This window comes from Notolepis coatsorum, assembly GCF_963971535.1.
Source record: "Notolepis coatsorum genome assembly, chromosome: 3".
Taxonomy (NCBI): Eukaryota; Metazoa; Chordata; class Actinopteri; order Aulopiformes; family Paralepididae; genus Notolepis; species Notolepis coatsorum.
In genome coordinates this window covers 28803894-28824598 of record NC_140167.1, presented here as the reverse complement: position 1 = coordinate 28824598, position 20705 = coordinate 28803894, and the positions used below count along the sequence as shown (strand labels likewise).

General features: G+C 47.3%; 1 protein-coding gene across 4 annotated transcripts in view; it reads right to left on the bottom strand.

The window, feature by feature from the left end:
- ralgapa2 (Ral GTPase activating protein catalytic subunit alpha 2) overlaps positions 1–20705 on the bottom strand; it is a 249713-nt gene that overhangs the window by 64466 nt on the left and 164542 nt on the right. For 3 of the 4 annotated variants that reach the window (XM_084310739.1, XM_084310741.1, XM_084310740.1), the window contains 5 exons: positions 17517–17697; positions 13819–14686; positions 12400–12471; positions 10707–10830; positions 10043–10198 (listed from right to left, as the gene is read on the bottom strand). In XM_084310739.1, coding sequence (XP_084166865.1) covers positions 10043–10198; positions 10707–10830; positions 12400–12471; positions 13819–14686; positions 17517–17697 — 1401 coding nt within the window. Of the gene's footprint in view, positions 1–10042; positions 10199–10706; positions 10831–12399; positions 12472–13307; positions 13386–13818; positions 14687–17516; positions 17698–20705 lie in introns of those variants that run through there. The other variant, XM_084310742.1, reaches the window with a different exon arrangement.

Here is a 20705-nt window from a genome sequence, read left to right as displayed (position 1 = left end):
GCTCTGGACAGACAGAGCAGAGAGCCACAACAACACACCGCTCTGGACAGACAGAGCAGAGAGCCACAACAACACACCGCTCTGGACAGACAGAGCAGAGAGCCACAACAACACACCGCTCTGGACAGACAGAGCAGAGAGCCACAACAACACACCGCTCTGGACAGACAGAGCAGAGAGCCACAACAACACACCGCTCTGGACAGACAGAGCAGAGAGCCACAACAACACACCGCTCTGGACAGACAGAGCAGAGAGCCACAACAACACACCGCTCTGGACAGACAGAGCAGAGAGCCACAACAACACACCGCTCTGGACAGACAGATTGCATTGGAAAACTCTGATTAAGAGACAGAGTTTCTAAAAAGAGAGTATATACATTTGAGGGGGAAGAAACTGTACATTGGAGGGGGTTGGGTTTGAACATTTACAGGGGCCATTTTCGAATTGCAGCCTCCCGTAGGTGCTCTTTGAGAGCGGTTTTGAAGGTGGGTAGTGATTCACATTCCTTTATAGCTGTGGGTAGGGCGTTCCACATTGATGTGGCATAATTGAGAAACGTGTTTAGTCCCTTGTTTGAGCCGAATCTGGGTTTAACATGATTTGTGGAGCTCCCTCTGGTGTTGTGGTCGTGGTATTCACTGACCTTTGGGAAGTATTTTGACATGTACATGGGTACCTTAGTGGTGTAGTGTATCTTGTAGACCAGGCCCATTGCAAGTTGCTGTACTCTTTCGTCTACTCTAAGCCATCCTAGGTTGTCAAAGTGGGCAGGGGTGAGGTGGGTTTAGGAGTGAGGTTAAGCAGTAGTCTGACCAGTTTGTTTTGTGATGTTTGTAATCTTGTTTTTAGCGCCTTTGAGGTGCTTTGGTATCATGAGGTGCAAGCATAGTCATAGTACCCTGTTAGAGCAGGGGTGGGCAATTATTTTTCCCGGGGGGCCGAATGAGCAACTGAAAATATGTTGGAGGGCCGGGCCAAAATTCCAAACTCAATTATGCATAATATACATTTTATTTCTATATAAAAAGCAGTAAATGGCATTGTTTTGACCCCTGGTAAGAGTGTATGTTATTATTTGGCAATTAAAAGGTGAGGTTAGCTTTCAAAAATATTATTTATTCAAATAGAATTTATTTCCAAAATGATAAACAAAATGTGAAACATTAATAACAAAGGGCATGTATGAAAAAGTGCTATACAAATAAAGTTATTATTTTGAGTTTCATATACTATTGAAACAAGGATTTTCTTAGCTTTCTAAAGACATCACATCATCTTATAGCCAAAATAAACAAGACATGTCACTGAACTGTGTAAAGAAAAGTGTCCCAGTAGCCTTTTTTACTTTACATGCCTATATTAAACATTTAATGTTTTCAGAACTGTGCAAAAAAAAGAAAAACAAACATCAAGTGTCCCATTTCACTTGTTATATTTCCACATTTTAGTGTTCTTCAGCTTTTTTTTTTCTTTTTCATTCAGTGTGATAAATCCAGTCTCTGTCGAGCTTTAACAAGTCCATCAAAGTCAGGTTGCATGTCTGAGGTGGAGATGCGAAGCACAGCTGCCAGATGTTCATCAGTGAGAGAGGATCTGTACCTGGACTTGGTAAACGTCATGACTGAGAATGTCTGTTCACATATAGGTGGATCCAAAGAGAACCAACATCTTCTCAGCATGTCTCCTCATGTTTGGAAAGTTCTCCTCCTTGAGAGCAGAGTAGAACTCTAGCAGTGATGCTGACTTAAAGTGCTCTTTCAGTAGTGAATCAGACTGCAGGTCAATGAGTTCAAGCTGAACATCAGTGGGTGCACTATCAACACTGCAGGTAAAGGGAGAGGAAACCAGCTGCATTTCATCCTCAACCTTTTTGAAATCTTGAAAACGCCTTGAAAATTCATCATGCAGTGCTCCCAACATGGATGAGTACCTGTGCCGGTGATCAGCTGATGGTTTGACTTCTTTCAGGGTTTTCATGTGTTTGAGATTGTTGCTGCCTAGTTGCCTTGAAATTAATTGCAACTTTGTCATGAAGGCTTTCACATGGCTATGCATTTCATGAGCAAAAATGCCCTTGCCCTGCAGTTGTGTGTTCAGTAGGGATGGGTACCGTTCACATTTGAACCGATACGGTACCGGTACCTGTGAATCGATACCTTTTTTCTGTACTTTAGTCTCTAAAAATGTAATCTACCTACCTCAGTTGTGAAAAAAGAAATCCAAACTTCAAATAACCACACTTTCGACCATTTTCGGCTTGCCCCGACTGCTTTGTTGTTGAATCAAGTCAAATCCTAGGTAAGCGTATATTGTGCGTGTGAACGTTGACATGAAAAAAAAAATTAAAAAAAATTAAAAAAAATTAAAAAAAATATTACAACATGTGTTCTCTCCCCTCCAGGTAGGATTGCATCCAGCTCACTGATGTACTTATCAAAACCAATTGCTTTTAGCTTGTCAATCAGAATGGAGTGATTGAGAGTGTCGAAGGCCTTTTGGAGGTCCAGCATGACCATGCCACAGTATTTGCCTGTGTCAACCTCTTGTTTGATGTGGTCGTTCAAATATAGAAGGCATGTGTCAGTGGAGTGGGATGTTCTGAAGCCAGATTGGAATTCGTAAATTAGAATTTTTCCCGCGAGGTACTTTTCGACCTGTTTGTATAATATTTTTTTCATGACTTTCGAGATGGAGGTAAGAATAGAAACAGGGCGGTAGTTGCCTGGGTCCAATTTCCTGCCCTTTTTGTGCAGAGGGGTCACTCTCGCAATTTAGAAGTCTTAGGGTACATGTCCCTGTTTTATGGAGAGTTTATTATGTGTGTGTGATGACTGGGGTGATGGCGGCTGTAGAGTCTCTGAGGAATTTGGAGGGGATATTGTCATGGCCAGTGGTCTTGTTAGGTTGGAGGTTTTTTGTGTACCTCAGCTGTTGTTACCATTTCGAGTTTGAAGTCGTCTTTGCGGACCCCTAGGTTATTGTAGTAGGCTAGGATGTGTTCTACCCCAAAATGCCCTGAGTGGGAGGGTAGTTAATTTACCAGTGTTGTTTGTGAAGAACATTTTTAAGTAATTGGCCACATCCAGCTTGTCTGTGATGAGCGTGTTTTCAGTCTTTATGTTTATGTTTGAAAATCTGGTTTTACGTTTTTTTTTTACTGCAGCCTAGTTGATTATTGAGTAATTTCCAAAGTTCACAGGGTTTATTTTTGTTTTCCTCAGTTTGTCATTGATGAAATTCTTTTTTCCAGATCATGGTGTTTACATCGTTTCTTAGTCTGTTTCTTTGTAGTTTGAGTTCAACCACTTGGGCTTGGAGATCACTGTTAGAGCTTTTGGTAAGCTTTGACTGACTTTTATGAAACTCAGAGCATTTTTTGTCTCTGGTTTTCATAGCGGTCAGTGTTTCTGAGTGCATCCACGGCTCAGCGCGATTTTTTACCTTGGTGGTTCTTAGTTGTTTAGTATTGTTGAGAATTTGGTTTTGAAACCAAGCCATGTTTCTTCAACCTGTGTACCACTGAGCTCATCTGTCCAGTCCAGGCTCTCCAGTTCTTGGTTAAAAGCCTTAAAGGAATTATGCAAATTCTCTTCCTGGTGGTTGCTCGCATTGCCCCACTGTCGGCCTGGGGAGGGTGTAGAAGAGCAACACCACACCGCTCTGGACAGACGGAGACAGAACAGGCGCCCCGACCGACCAGTAGGAGTCGCAGTTTACAACGACCAGGATACATACCCCACTGGCTTCCCACCCGCTAACACTGCCAATTGTGTTAGTAGGGACGACTAACCAAGCCGGAGGTACCGCTGACAGCTGGATTAGATCCCAGAGTCTCTGCAGTGGTAGGCGAGTGCTTAGTCCACTGCGCTACCCAGCCGCCCACACTCACAGCTAAATTTGGTGAATATTGACAGTAACTGCTGTTGATGAAGTAGTGCTCTCGCTTCGCAGCATACGATACGTGGATTCCTACTTTGTTGTCACAGTAGGCAGTAGAGCTTTTGCTCACAGCTAATGAATATTGACAACAACCTTTGTTGGTGAAGGCTGCACGGTGGTGTAGTGGTTAACACTGTCGTCTCACAGCTAGAAGGTTGTGGGTTTGATTCCCGCTTGGTGACCAGGTTGCCAGTTACCCAGGTGGGGTATCTCCCGGGCCTTTCTGTGTGGAGTTAGCATGTTCTTCCCGTGCTCGCAAGGGTTTCCCCTCCTGATAAGATAAACCCAATGGAAAAACATGCACAACAGATCGCTAACACCGTCACGTCTCTGACGAAGACGGACAGGAGCACTTGGATTGGTCCCCGGGTGCAGTGCTCGCCGCAGCCCTCGTCTGCTCCCGGCTGCCCTTGGGGGGAAGGGCGACGGGGTGGGAGGTGCAGAGAACATTTCGTCAGCGACTCAGTGCATGTGTGTGTTCCTGTGGGTCGCCCATTGCATGTGTGTGTGTGTTAATCTGATGACAAATAAAGACTTATACTTATACATTACTCTCGCTCCCGCCCCCAGCATACAGTACATTGTTGTGAGGTAAGGCGGTGCTTTCGCTTCCCTCCCTGTATACATAAATGTTATTTCCTGTCCTGCTCTCACAGGATACAGGATATATCACCCTTTTAGTTAGCAGCAGTGCTTTCGCCCCAAGCCAACTCTGTGTATATCGACAACATCCTTTGTTGGTGAAGGCAGTGTCCTTGCTCCCAGCATATGAGCAATGTCAATAACACTCACAGCTGTACAGCCTGTATGGCGCCTCTTCAGCCCGACGATCGCCATGATCTTTGCCCCTCTCGTCTCTGTCTAGAGCACCTGAGGGAGGGCCTCTCGGAGGACCCATGCATGAATGTCAGCTATATGCCCAGGCATTGAGGGCTTCTAGACTGGCTGAGGTGGAGCTCCTGCTGGATGATAATGGCCTCTCCTCCTATCCCACCATTGCAGTGATGACGCAGTGAATGTCGATGTGACTAATGTCAGTGTCCGTTCCAGAGGAGTACATTGTTTCAGTGGGGGCTTCAGCCACTCACTTTAGTAACTACGAGGGAGAAGGGGCCTGCCATGCCTTGGAGCTGGGCTCTCGTTCCTCGGCTCCTAGCTCCTTGGAGGGCACAGAGGATAGTTTCATGGGGGCCATCATTCGTTTGGCCTTCGCTTGGCCTGCCTATGGCTGGATATACCGCAGTTAACACCAGCTCCTGTGAGAGCTTTCTCCAGATGCAGTCCGGCCCTCACCACCTTTACTGTTCCTTCCTCAGAGGAGTATGTGAAGGAGTTACATGCGTGCTGGAGGGACACTAGGGTTCACTCGCGTCCCCCGGCTGATGTTACATCAACACCCTTTTTGCCTCGGCATATACTCCCTTCTCTGTCTGACGATGTCCTGAGCGTAGTCATGGACTAGACTTAGTTTTTTCCCTTCTTGTTCACCGGGGGTTTCCTTCCAATCACGCGGTGTGCTCGTTGTATGTTTAGTTGTTGTGTCTCGGTTAGAATCCCCAGGCCCTCTATCAAAGGTTTCTCCACAAAATCAATCATCGAGCCTCCATCTGTTTTCCTCATCTTCTCTCGCTCAAAAAATCCTCACAATCTCTTGTCTAGACCTCAATTTGTTTTTGTCTTTCCATCATATTCAATATCTCCAATGTCCTCTCGTCGCCATTTTGTTCCCTCGCCTCACCTCCTTCAATCCTTTCTTTCGCTTCCTTTACTTTCCCAGACCTATGTCGCCGGTCATATTTTCCATCCTCCACCCGATTTCCTCTCTGAAGTCCCTCGTCTCTTGTCTCAGCTGTCTGATGTCCCTAGTCTCAGCTGTCTGATGTCCCTAGTCTCTTGTCTCAGCTGTCTGATGTCCCTAGTCTCTTGTCTCAGCTGTCTGATGTGCCTCGATGCAGATGCCGCTAATGTCTCCATCCTATCCAATATAGCTCGCTCTTCCTCCTCACATCCTACCCTCTCACCTCTCTGGGCTCCTCGCTCTCCCTCCTCACATCATACCCTCTCACCTCCGCTCCCCTCTCTGGGCTCCTCGCTCTCCCTCCTCACATCGTACCCTCTCACCTCCGCTCCCCTCTCTGGGCTCCTCGCTCTCCCTCCTCACATCGTACCCTCTCACCTCCGCTCCCCTCTCTGGGCTCCTCGCTCTCCCTCCTCACATCGTACCCTCTCACCCCCGCTCCCCTCTCTGGGCTCCTCGCTCTCCCTCCTCACATCCTACCCTCTCACCTCCGCTCCCCTCTCTGGGTTCCTCGCTCTCCCTCCTCACATCCTACCCTCTCACCTCCGCTCCCCTCTCTGGGATCCTCGCTCTCCCTCCTCACATCCTACCCTCTCACCTCTCTGGGCTCCTCGCTCTCCCTCCTCACATCCTACCCTCTCACCTCTCTGGGCTCCTCGCTCTCCCTCCTCACATCCTACTCTCTCACCTCCGCTCCCCTCTCTGGGCTCCTCGCTCTCCCTCCTCACATCGTACCCTCTCACCTCTCTGGGCTCCTCGCTCTCCCTCCTCACATCCTACCCTCTCACCTCTCTGGGCTCCTCGCTCTCCCTCCTCACATCCTACCCTCTCACCTCTCTGGGCTCCTCGCTCTCCCTCCTCACATCCTACCCTCTCACCTCTCTGGGCTCCTCGCTCTCCCTCCTCACATCCTAACCTCTCACCTCCGCTCCCCTCTCTGGGATCCTCTCTCTCCCTCCTCACATCCTACCCTCTCACCTCTCTGGGCTCCTCGCTCTCCCTCCTCACATCCTACTCTCTCACCCCTCTGGGCTCCTCGCTCTCCCTCCTCACATCCTACCCTCTCACCTCTCTGGGCTCCTCGCTCTCCCTCCTCACATCCTACTCTCTCACCCCTCTGGGCTCCTCGCTCTCCCTTCTCACATCGTACCCTCTCCCCTCCGCTCACTTCCCTGGGCTCCTCGCAAGTGGACGCAAGACGTCTCCTGGTCCCTCTCCTTCTCTTGTGCCTCCTTCCTTCCTTCCCCTCACCCTTTTAGGCATCTCTTTAACCAAATTAATTCTCCCACTTCAGGGCTGTACAGTGCGACATATGGAAAAATTGTGTGTGAAGTGAATCGATGGGCCACGCTATTCTACTTGTAGTAGTAGTAGTTGTAGTCTATCGTGCGATTCAAAACCATGTCCCCGTCTGCGTAGAGTCCATACATCCAACACCAAATCCCACAATTCCTAGCGAACAATCCCATTTTCCTCAGCGAGTCGAGAGCTAATTAGCCTACAACCAAAAATAAGCTGTATTTTCAAGTATTAAATCAAACTAAAGGAGAAGTGAAGATGAAAATGAATGTGGCCTATTGCATCGCCAAAGAAGAACTTCCTTTCAATAAGTTTAAGCCGCTAATTATGCTCTGCAAGAAGAACGGAGCGGATACCAGTCCATCTTATGACAATTTTGATACGTGATCAGGGCTGTAGGTAGTTTAGCCACAGCAGGGCATCAGACAAATGGGATTACAGTTTATAGTCTTCGATTGTGCAATTAATAATCAGAAGTTTGTAAATGTTCATTTGAATATGTGATATTCCCATAACATTAGGTATTATTAGCCCTGTCAATCATCATTAAGCAGCCTTCTACAGTTATGACAGAAAGTCTGGATCGAAATAAAAGGAAGAGAGAAGGAATAAAGAAAACTGATTTTGTTCACAATATTGATTTACACTAAACGAAACAATATTTTCAAGGGAAACTCCACTGGCAACCTTACTTCTGAAGTGTGTTCTTTCATTTGGTTGAGGCATTTCAATGCTGGTATTATGACGTGAGGAGGACCCATCCTTCATTTATGCTACTGTAGCAGGTTCAGCTACATAACCATTAACTGCCACTGTAAACATTAGAACGCTCCACTGCACCTTCTGCTTGACCAGAGTGGCTGGATTGAGCTCAGAACTGATGCTCTGAATAAACGAACAGAAAATCTGATAGTGCTCTGACGCTCGGCGTGCCAATATACACAATACATGTGTGGGTCTGTGCAGCGGCCTCCATCCACGCGGTTACAAACTGTTGGCGCTGCGCAGTTACATGGTCAGACCACGAGAAGCATGAGCCAGGCTGGGTCTACTGTCTACTGGGGGTCAGAGGAGGACTGGGTTGCAATGAGGAAGACTGGGGTGAAGAGACAAAGGTCTCAGGAGGAAGGTGTCAGGGGAGGCTCAGGGAGAAACACTTTGCTCTACTTGACTTAATGGTTTAGCTGCGCAACCTTTTTGACTCTAAAATGGTCATATCTCTGCATTGTGTTACGAACTAGAGTCATTCTAGGGGTATGACGTTTGGTCAGTCAAGCTCTAGCCCTATTTTTTTTGGCTGGTCCAGTGACAAACAAAATACCGTAATTTTCGCACTATAAGCCGCACCTGAATATAAGCCGCAGCAGCTAAATTGAATGATGTGTACATATATAAGCCGCACTGGACTATAAGCGGCAGGTGTTTTAATGTTTAATTACCATAATGTAATTAGCATTGGGACACAATACTGTCGGACAAATAACAAGAATTAACTCATTTACAAGTTGTATTACGTTTAGCAAATAAGGGAACAGATAAATAACATTTCAATGCAGTCAAAAAAGCAATATTTAGATTTTTACATTTTCGAGTTTGGTCACGTCGAGTCACATATAAGCTGCACCGTTATATAAGCCGCAGGGTCGGAAAATGGGGAAAAAAGGCGCGGCTTATAGTCAGAAAATTACGGTACTGGTTTTCTAATCAAACAAAAGCTCATCTGTGTTCCATGAGTAGCTTCTCCTGTGTTCCATGAGTAGCTTTTCATCCGTGTTCCATGGGTATCTTTTCATCCGTGTTCCATGAGTATCTTTTCATCCGTGTTCCATGAGTAGCTTTTCATCCGTGTTCCATGAGTAGCTTTTCATCCGTGTTCCATGAGTAGCTTTTCATCCGTGTTCCATGAGTAGCGTTACGTCTCCGGGGAAAGTGACATCCCTCTTCCTTGCGCCACACTCTTTGCTCCGTCTGAAACGCCAGCTGACCTTTATTGGTGATCAGCTCCCACTTCGATCGGACATGTGCGCATTCATTTCCACACATTTATCAATCAATGATTAACTGATATTTTTCCGCTCAATGAAAACCAGTTTAGACAAAAGGTAACTTAAAGGAGGGAAACATGGAAAAGGAAAATAGACAAAAGCCTCATATTCCTCTCAGTCAACTGGTAGCTTCTCTATCACATGACGCATCACATGCCATTTAGAAATACGATTTTAAACATAAGACACTGACACCCTAATGATATTAAAGATGCTGTAAGTTGTATTCTCCTTTGTTAAAATGAGTGGTCTACACATAATAGCTCTACATTTCGACAGTCATCACTGATATAGTGTGTGGTCAGTAACATGGGTCTCCCAGTCCATCCGCTCGGCAGTAAACACAAAATACACATCCTGCTCCCACTTTATTCAATCAGGAGAGCAAACTCCACACTGCAAAAGTAAGAAATTAAAACTAGTTTTAAGCAAATATGTGCCTGAAACAAGTCAAATAATCTTTCAGTGCAGTATGCAAATTTGGCTTGGCAAGATTTCTTGAAATAAGTAAAAATGTCTAGGGTTCTCTCTCCTTATTGGATAAAGTGGGAAGGGATACCAGAACATTTATTTTCTGTTTACTACAGAGCGGAGGGGCAGGGTGACCCATGTTACTGACCAAACACTACATCAGTGATGGCTGTCAGAACATAGAGGTATTTAACACATATTCTAACAAAAGAAATACCACTTACAGCATCTTTAACATTGCAAACTGCAAGCTGTGACAACGGGGGGTGGAGAGGTCCTTTCAAATCTAACAAAAACATAAATAAATGATGCACTTGTTCCTTGAATAATTTTACAACAGTCCAATACAACCAGGCACAAATGACTTTTAAAGACTTTAAAGTACTTGAGACGGTACCTCAGATCGCCATACCGAGGTCAAAAAGACCCCTGTACTCCTAATTGGTCGTACCGGTATCGCTCCGGGTGCAACTGTGGTGGTTACCTTTTTGGTGAGGCAGTCGTCCGAGTTGGACGGCATGCGCGTGGAGACGTGGAAGATGGCCTCCACATTGGAGGTGGCGTAGTAGGGAGCCGTGAGGCCCGTGCTGCCGTTTCTCTGCAGGCCCCCCATGAAGCCACAGTGTGTAGCCAGGTCCACCTGAGGGACACACACACCACTTAACAAGCTGCTGTCACTGTGTGTGTCAGTGTTGTAGTCGAGTCACTAAGTCTAGAGTCCGAGTCACCAAAGAAGAGCCAGAGTCGAGTCCCCATTACCCTAGTCCGAGTCATCAAGGTTGAGTCCACTCCACTCTGGCAGTCAAAGAGTTGACATAAAATAAAAAAAGGTCTACATTAAACATAAATGACACAGCGGTCACCATTTCAAAGGGAGTTTATTTACTTTGTGACACAATAGCCAAACAAATGTACTAGCCATCAACATCTTATGCCAAATTATTAGGGCCTATTGCAAAGAATTTAATAAATAAAATAAAAACTGTATTTATCAATTAACGAGTCTGCACCTTCCGAGTCCGAATGCAGTCAATGCTCGAGTCCAAGTCCAAGTCATCAGTGCTCAAGTCCAAGTCGAGTCCGCACCTTCCGAGTCCTGAAAATCAGTCCAGGACTCAAGTCCTACAACACTGGTGTGTGGTCCATACCTCCCATCCCAGTCCAGAGACAAAGTCCTCGTAGGCCTGGCTGCCGGCACTGTTGGACAGGATGGAACACTTGTCCTCCTGGCCCTCTCCAATGTAGAACACGGCAATCTTGTGTGTCTCTCGACTGCAGGATGATAATGGAACACGAAAGGAGCCAATGTTACCGACGCAACACAACACCATCTCACGGTAACACCGCTCTGGGCTCTAAACGCTACATGTGGAGGTCAACCATGAGAGAGTGAGAGTGAGAGAGTGAGAGAGTGAGAGAGTGAGTGAGTGAGTGAGTGAGTGAGTGAGTGAGTGAGTGAGTGAGTGAGTGAGTGAGTGAGTGAGTGAGTGAGTGAGTGAGTGAGAGAGAGAGAGAGAGAGAGAGAGAGAGAGAGAGATTTCTGTATGCGTTTGTGTATATCTGTCAGGGATGTGCAAAGATATCTGGTTAGCCGGTTAACCAGTCATTTTAAATTAACTGGAGAGAGAGAGAGAGAGAGAGAGAGAGAGAGAGAGAGAGAGAGAGAGAGAGAGAGAGAGAGAAGGAAAGAATGCAAACAATAAAAACGCTAGTTTGTGTGTTTATTTCTCTCCTGCTTTTCTCCCCCACCGTAATGTAAGAAAATTATAAAAGTAAAGGGGAAAAAATATAAAAAAGTTCCACCCCAGCGATTGCTGTTGCCATGGCCGTGTGTGGCGCTGTTGTAAATTGGGGGCATTTTGCATGCTTGGACACAGGTTGCTATGAAGCAGCCAGGTATGGCCATCTGAGAGAATGAGGCCCAATCCTCCAGGCATTCTTTAATAAGCCCCCATCATTAGCAATGTGGAGTGCCTATTGATCGCTCCCTGTGTGTCAGTGTCTGTGTGTGTGTGTGTGTGTGTGTGTGTGTGTGTGTGTGTGTGTGCGTGTGCGTGTGTGTGTGTGCGTGTGTGTGTGTGAATGAATGTTCCAAGAGCTGTGATTAGCCCGAGGTGGTATAGATGAAGAGAAACAGGGGCAAGGGAAGGACAGAGGAAAAGAAGGGGGCATGATGGATGGATGGATGGGACAATGGCAATACGGCTTTGAGTGGTTTTTAACCCTTTGAGGTGTGAGGGTTTGTTTTTTTCACTCTCTCGCTTTCAAATATTTCCTCAGAATTCTATCTTGGGATCCTAGAGCTCTATGGTTTTCAACGACCAGTAGTCAGTGTGATCATTAAAATTATATCCAAATCCTACTAGTCAAAATTCTACTCAATGCGGGAAGGTTTAAGACGTGTCACGTTGAAAGTGTGAACTGGGGTCGAGGCAGGTTCATTAGTGGGCGGGAGACTAATTATGGACGGTGGGTCCATTGTTGAGTTTAATTTGAGTGCAACTGTATCTTAAGACATCACTGTGCCTCGTTGGTCCTAATATGTCCTAATTTTCTTCAGGGTACACAGGAACTTCCATAAAGGGGCGATAGAGGCTCAGGGTTAGTCGGAAGGTTCCCGGTTCGATTCCCGCTCCTCCTGGGCAGCGTGTCGAAGTGTTCTTGAGCAAGACACTTAATTGCTCCCAATGTGTAGGTTGGCGCCTTTGCATGGTTGCCTCCGCTGGCGGTGTGTGAATGTGTGAGTGAATGGGTGAATGTGAGGAACAAAAAGTGTAAAGTGCTTTTTGTAAATGGTAAATGCACCATTCACCAGTTGTATCCAGAACAGACGGACCATACCATTGTCTGGAGTCCAAATTCTTCAGTTCCCTCAAGAGCTTGGAGTTCTTCTTCAGCAGGTGAAAGCTTTTTCTGTGAAAGGATGAGCAAGAGACCCAGATAAGGATAAGACGTTCTTGATGAGCAATTACACAACACCACATCAAAGGCTTTCATTAGGAAACGGCATCCCGCAAAAATGCAGGAAAACATCCCTTCTTCTTCCATTCACCTTTGAGATGAACAGAGGCAAACAAGACACAGGTGCAAACAGCCGTCTGCTACAGGCCACCAGTCAGTGCGTTGCACCTTCGCCATTAAGAGGTGTGAGCTTTTAATTTACAGGCGTGGGGGAAGAGGGGGGGGGGGGGGGGGGGGTGGGTGGTTAGGAGAGGCGCTCTGCGAGGATGCGACATGCCAAGGTGGACCAGAGTGAAAACAGCTGGGCACTTTCCAGCCTGCGGAGAGGAGATTAACAGCCTCCCAGACCACAGCGTGCTTTTAACAGCTTTTCCCCCTCTTTCTCTCCCTCCAGGTAACAAGGCTACAGCGGTGTCACTTTCACACACCGTGGATGTTGGTCTTTCTTGGGCCGGTTGTTGTTATTTCTTTGGTTACATGTTTAGGTTGTAGAGAAGGCGCGCTCTGTACCCGGCGAACGACCCCGTGCGAGTTCCCGTTCCCGCTGCGGGCTGATCTGAGAGTATGACCCAGGGAGTCGAGGGGTGGACTGCAAACATGGATCCTGCCTGGGTTCTACCTGGGTCCTGCCTGGGTCCTGCCTGGGTCCTGCCCGGGTCCTGCCTGGGTCCTGCCTGGGTCCTGCCTGGGTCCTACCTGGGTCCTGCCTGGGTCCTACCTGGGTCCTGCCTGGGTCCTACCTGGGTCCTGCCTGGGTCCTACCTGGGTCCTACCTGGGTCCTGCCTGGGTCCTACCTGGGTCCTGCCTGGATTCATTGTCAAGCCGTGTTGAGAGACCTCGCTCCCTTGGATTTGGTCACAGTGCGCTATGTGTGACATAAAAACACTATAAAAGGGTGGTATTCAAATATATATATATATTTATTTACGTTTGAATGAGGTTGTACTCTAAATGTATACTAAATAGTCTGAGCAGTGCATTGGGCATCATGTTGAATAACAAATATACACACAACCCTTCTTGATCATGTTAAAATGTGACAACCCAGTACAAATGATGACGACCTGGGACCGGACCTGACCCAACCCTACCCCAACCTGGGACAGATCAGGATCAATAACTCTTGTATAACCAGGGTCATATAGGTGTAAAACGGCAGTGTAAAACTAGATTGTTGACCCCATGGTGAAGGACAAGCAGAAGACCACTTCATGACCTTTTACCAACCCCCTGGTCCCCCCCCCTATTCTTCTACATCTTAGTAGAGTTCTGACCAGAGCTGTGATGGTGAAGCCTACCTGCGGTCCCACGAGTTCATGCCCAGGTCGTTGAGCAGCAGCCTGCAGAAGTAGAACGGGGCCTTGGGCTCCTGGTGGACGGGCTCCCTCTGACAGGCGGCCTGGACGCTCACGTCAGTGTCCCACCTCCTCACCTGCTCCTCCTCCTGCTGCGTCTGACGGAGGATGGCCTCCAGGATGGCCCCCTCCTGCTCCAGGTTCATGCCGCAGGGCGAGAGGGCGGGCTGGTTGAGCTTCATCTGCGGGTGGGGCAGAACCTCTGGGCTGCTGTGGCCCAGTTCCTCCAGCAGCTGGTCCAGAACATCCATCTCCTCCTCTTCCTCATCCTCCTCCTCCTCCTCCTCTTCCTCCTCACAGCAGCCGGACAGAGAGTCCGAAACAGAGGAGTGGCGTTCTGACGACACCTTTGTCGGGGAGGGGGGCTGCTTCCTACTGTGAGCGGTGGTGGCGGTGGGGGGGGGCTGGTCCATGCCGTTGAAAACCCCAGTGCCTCCGCCGTAGCCTTCCTGGGTGGTGCGGTAGAGGACGGCGCCATCCCACGAGTACTTGCCCGAGATGTCGCGGACGATGACGCGCACCTGGGAGGAGGGGTGGGGCGGCTGTCCAACGGCAGGGGCCTCCGCGGGGATCTGGAGGTAGGACACCAGCGTGCTGTCGTTGAAGACGAACAGCTGCAGGTTGGGGCTCTTGAAGACCTCGGAGGAGAGCTCCGACGACTCCACGAAGGGGTTGTCGTGGTTCTCGCTCACCAGGCTGTGGAGCAGCGCCGGGCCGCCGCTCAGCGGATGGTGGCCCAGGTGGTTCACCAGGTGCGTCATAATCATCCGCGCCGTCAGGGGGATCAGCTCCATGTTCCGACGCTTCTTCTCTGGAGGAGAGAGAAAGAAACTGTGACCATCTGCAGACAGAATCCTTGAGGGGTTATATTTTTCTTCTATTAATTAATCAACTTCTAGAGCGTGTACAGAGCAAATTGAGACCACCAGCGCTTCAACGTGGCACTAACCTTCGCTGCTAGTGCAAACGCTCGAATGGTCTGGTGAGACACACATAAGTCAGCCTTATCGTGACACCAGAAGTACGCCTTGAACGAACAAGACGTGATTGTTTCTTCCCAAACAGAACGTGGGGTATTTCTCACAACAATGGAAAACAAATAGTGAATACTATTCATCGTCAAAGATTAAAAAAAAATTATAATAATAATAATTTATTCTCCTTTGGTTAATTACAATTTACTCAAGCATAGTAACATAAACAATATTTCTGACACTGGGGATACATTCCCAGAGAGCCATAGATGTCCCTAGATACCAGGAACATGCAAATGGTCCTTGTAGAAGTGGAGAAATCTTCCATTTACTTGGGCCTGTACTTTTAGGCAAATTTTCAGAAAATATGGCTAAGAGGTTAAAGACAACCAACCCCATGCTATAACAAACCCCATGTGCATGCTAGTATTTCTCTAGCCCTTTCCACACAAAGCCAAATCTAATTTATAATCACTAATAGGGACACTTTTTCCATTCCTCACAATGGCTTTGCCGGCACACCTCTAAGTAGGTAGCATCTAATCATGGGAGACAAGTTTGAAAAGGCCATTGAGTCTTCTTACAATGGGCGAGCGCCGAGACTGGCCGAGTGCTAATGAGAACCACCGTCTTTACAGGCCGATGAATGGGCCACTACTTAGCGAGTCGCATTTATGTAAATGTGCAGGTTTTTACTCCAAAGTGAAAGGCATGCCGTGCTTTATTCCGTAGTGCTGCGAGGGGGGGGACGGACGGACAAGACCACGCGCTCTTGCATTGTGACACTGCTATCAATACCATCATCCCCCATCAAAGTGGAGACAGCTCTTTGGAAAGCGGGCCAAGCTGCATTAGAGATGTGTCCTTTGATGTCACTTGATCAATATGAAGCAAGGGGGGGGCAGGGGGTGTATATAGCCAGGCCCGCCGCTCTTTGGTTTGCCCTTTTGATAGCGTTTTGTTGTTTTTCTACCCAAGACTCTGGTTGCAGCTGTGGCACCAAATAGCACAGTGGTGCAAAGACATAAAAAAAATAAAAATAAAATTGTTATTTTTTTTCATGCAAAAAGCCAAGGATAAAACCTTTCACGTTGTTTTAATGAACTACATGTGCACTTTTTTGGGCTGAAAGGTATTTTTTCAGAGAGAGAGCGAGAGAGCAAGAGAGCGAGAGAGAAATACATTACCTAATGGCATCACACATTTTCATCCAAACCCCATAATGGTCGCTCTCTCCGGGGGCCGGGGCACAAACATTCCATTCCCTGCGCTGGTTGATTTCCTTCTCGTACTTTTAATACAGATATTGACATTTAATGGAGAAGTTCCAAATGGATGGGCTACTTAGAGGTTTACGCTTCCCTGCGACCCCCCCTCTCACACACGGGCCTCTGCGGTCTATTAGAGGTACAGCGAGCGGCGCCCCAAATGGGGTAGAATGTGAACGCGAAAAACAGGCGTGGCCATCTGGGGCCAAGCTATGAGGGCTGACGGGTCATAGCGACCACTCACCCTCATCTCTCAGTCTCTCGTGCACGAGCACACGTGCACCCACACACCCGCAAAGTCCCATCGCTTATCTGCTGGCTGCTGGGTCAATCTTCCACACAGCGGGTAGTAAACCGTGTGCATGGCCCACCCAGTAGGGAGCACTGACCTAGGATCACTGCTCGGGTCATACGAACCACGTACACCTCACTCACGACTTTACAAACCAAATCTGGTCTCGGATCAGCGCTCCCGCTCATTAACTCATTCAGCGCCAGGAATTAGACGGGTCCCGTTGTAGCTATGCCACGCTTTAAAGATAGGAGTGCGTCACCTTTGTAGAGCTATATCTATATTCTATATTATAGCTATGGGGACAATACTATGGTCATTTGACAGTGACTTTCTTCCGGCCAAGATGCAAGAAAGAGAAAATTTTTTCCATGCATACGTTCGAGCGTTATCCCGTGGTGAATATAAGTATAATTTCAGAGTGGTCTGGGGTAATTCCCGAAAGGCTGAGTTATAGCCTTATACGTGAATTCTACTATAAGCTTTGGCGTTTCTTGCCTGGACACGCTACTATTCCCAAATCAAATGTATAAAATAGGTTTCTGATTATTTGATTGCCAGTAACGGAATTCGTATTGAACACTAAAAACGCTGATCAGCTGGATCGGTATAAAAACATTGCACGATCAAGCTAGAATTGACGTCAGTGATCGGGAGTATTCCAAAAATAATATTCCAATAGTTTGATCGCCATCTGGTCCATCTGATCTCCATGTGGTCCACGACATAACCCACCACAACATATGGATCAGGATTTGACGCGCTTCAATGCAATCGGGAGAACCGCTCGACTCGCCCGACCCAGAAAACTGCGCCCAGAGACATTTGAACGTTGCACAGGCCAAGATATAAGGTTTCAAAGGGTGCTCGATACTGCCACCTGGGAGGATGCGGCCGGTATTGCACTTTGGCATTCTCAGGATGATTCAGAGTCTGTGTGCCTGTAATGAATAGAAATATCGTATAAAAGAAATAACGACCAAAACCCAGAGATATCTCGGGTCTGGCGTCCAACGCATGGCAAGTTAACCCGACATATCTCGGGGACTGGCGTCCAATGAGTTAAGATGCTTGATAAAACACAGACCCGGGGGTGTTCGTCCTTACCCTCGGCCACGGTGAGCAGGTTGCCGAAGTCGGCGGTGGCCTGGGAGGGCGGGGGCTCGGAGCTCTTGACGTGGCCCAGCAGGAGGAAGGGGTCGTAGTCGGTGGACAGGTCGGACAGGCTGAGCAGATAGTGGCTCTGCTGGGTGTGCAGGTTGGAGCCGGACACGCAGCAGTGTAGCACCTTGAGAGCAGAGGGAAAGAAGAACTTAGAGCAGACATTCCTGGACTTTCAGATGTGAACACACCCTTATAGTATAATATTAGTGTAGCCTAATCTTTAACTGCAACTGTGAAGAAACCCACCCCATTGGTTTACTTTAAACAGATTGAATACACACAAAAAAATAAAGATTAAAAAAATAAAAAAATAAAATTTTATTAAAAATGTAAAATTCGAATGTTGATTTAGAATTCGAATGTCAACATTATGATCGAAGATTCGAAGCATTCGGTACAGCCCTACTTCCTTGTCTATATTACTACCTACTATACTAATATGTCTCTACTACTATACACTCAACACTGCAGCATCCAAGTTTCAACACTGTTTGATGAACATTGTTACTCAGCTGAAAGAGGTGTACCCTTCCTGCTGACTTGTCATACAGAACTTGTAAGGCGCTTTGGCTAAAAGCGTCAGCTAAATGACAAAATGTAAATGTATAACTGCGACGACCAAACGGATTCACTCCAATTTTTCCCCTCTATTGGTTTGAGACACAATGCAAAGCAATGTCAAAACCTTGAAGCCCAACTGTGAAGCTATTATATAGTCTATGCTGCATACTATCTCATCTTCGACAGAAAATTACACTATCGATAAAAATACTTTTATTTGTATGATTTATATGCATCAGGCATCAGTTTGTGGAAGGCAAGGCACGTGAATTTACGCAGGTAACAGACGTCGCCTCGCACTTCATTCAGTGGTTGTCATTGTGTCCAACAGGCAAGTTTTTTTTTAACAAATATGATAGATGGGAATAATGTTCATGTCATTATGCTTTGCTTATACTTTCATGAGCAGCTGTCTCTATCTCAGTTTGTCCCACACGTGGTTCGCTCAGACATATAGAAGCACGAAGAGCACTTTCATATGCCGTCATATCACGTTTCAAATATTGCGTATCAGTAGGCCTACTATAGTCTCTAACGTGTGTCAACATTTCCAGCCTATTTGTTTTTGCAAAATATGTCAGGCTGATTGACTGAGAATAATGTGAGGACAGGCGCTGGCCCGTTCACCCTGTTCCCATGATTTTAAACAAATGCGTACCTATGTTGTTTTAGTAAAAGTCATGAAAGGGGGAGACCGTTGGATTCATAGTGCAAGAGCAATTTAATTTGAAAATCTCAATGCACTTTTCTTCACTTTTTCTTCACTTTTTTTCTGTGTTTTTCTCCCATCCCAATTTAGTCGTTATGCCAATTCCCCCCTCGCCTTCCTGGTCGTTGCTCACATGTGCCCCCCACTGGTCGGTCTAGGGAGCCCTGAAGTCTATCAGATGCTTCCTCCGAGACATAGGAGACAGCCAGCAGCATCTTTTCACCTGCCAGCGCGGACTCTCATTGGTGAGGTGTAACGTGTGGGAGGTCACACTACCCTCACCATCTCCCTCCCTCGCTGTGCAGGCACCCTGACCGACCTGTAGGAGTCGCTGTTTACAACGACCAGAATACCACCCCACCGGCTTCCCTCCCGCTGACTCTGCCAATTGAGCCAGTATGACGGCCGGCCAAGCCGGAGGCAACGCTGACAGCCGGATTCGAGACCAGTGTATCTCGCGTTGGTGACGAGCGCTTAGTCCGCTGCGCCACCCAGCCGCCCTGTGAACTGCAATTTCTGTATGAAAAGTGCTATACAAATAAAGTGTATTATTATATTATAAGCACCTGAGCCCACCTGCTGTGAGGAAACTCTTAACACTTTGAGTGCCACTCACGAGATTTCTCGGGTTTTTTTATAGGTGGTTGCGTGCCACTCACAAGATTTCTCGGATTTTTTTTTTTTTTTGCGATCTGAAAAATTATTGCATCACCCGAGCCTACCCGAGTATAGCCGAGGGGCGCCGGCGATCACTGTGGAAAAAAGCGCCCCCTGTCGTCTCCCAGATGACATAAGTGATTTTGGAATGGACTCAATGAAAATGAATGGGGAAAAAAATCCGGTACTCCACATTTTCCAGTTCACTGATCCAGCCGGGGTTACCAGAGTTCATTCTGGAGCCTCAGAGCCCCGCGGATCATGGAGTTCTACTGTATCGCGTTGGATCCATACACGTATCGATTTTTTCGAATGGTGATCAGGAATTGGAATATACCAGTTGGATACCATCTGATGTCAGGTAAGGACTCTATGTTATCAGTGGTAGGATAATCAGAGTAAGTTTGATGAAGTTATAAGCTGTTTTGTGAAATGTCTTCTTTCGGTTTCACTGTAAAACTCTGTGAGGAAATCAACGGAGCGATTATCAGTGCGCGGCCGTAATGTGCTTGCGTGCACGTATAATATTGATCATCTAGCGTTTATTTGAAAACGATTCATAAAAAGGCAGATGAATATCAACGTTGTGGAATATTCCACTAAAAGACGATTTTCATAGAATGCTCCAGAATGAGCTGTTTTTTATATCAAAACGGGGGCTTTTCTAACTGCTCTGAAACGGAAACGACGCGATAAAAAAACAATCTGCCTTCACAGCACTGACTGGAAAATAGTATTTGATAATGCGATGGGCAGATTAGACACATAGCCATAATTTAAAACATAGATTAGGAGTAGGCGGTTAGGTGGCCGAGCGGAGATTGCGTTCGTCACCAGCCCCGGAGCTGAGCTGGATTTGCCTGTTCGAATCCAGCTCACAGCTCCGGGGTTGTCACCAGCTTGGCTGGCCGTCTGCACTGATACAATTGGCTGTATCAGAGGGTGGGAGAAGCTGGCGGGGTGGGTCCGGGTCGTTGTAAACAGCGACTCCTACAGTTCGGTCGTCGGTCGGGGCGCCTGCTAAGCGCGGATTGGACGTGAGGGGGATAGTGTGGTCCTCCCACACGCTACGCCCTCTCAATGAGAATCCGCGCTGCCAGGTGAAAAGAAGCGGTGATTGGCTGGACGTGTGTCGGAGGAAGCACGTGGTAGCCTCCACTCTCCCAGATGATCTGACTGTGGGGGGTAAGTGCGCAGCGACCAGG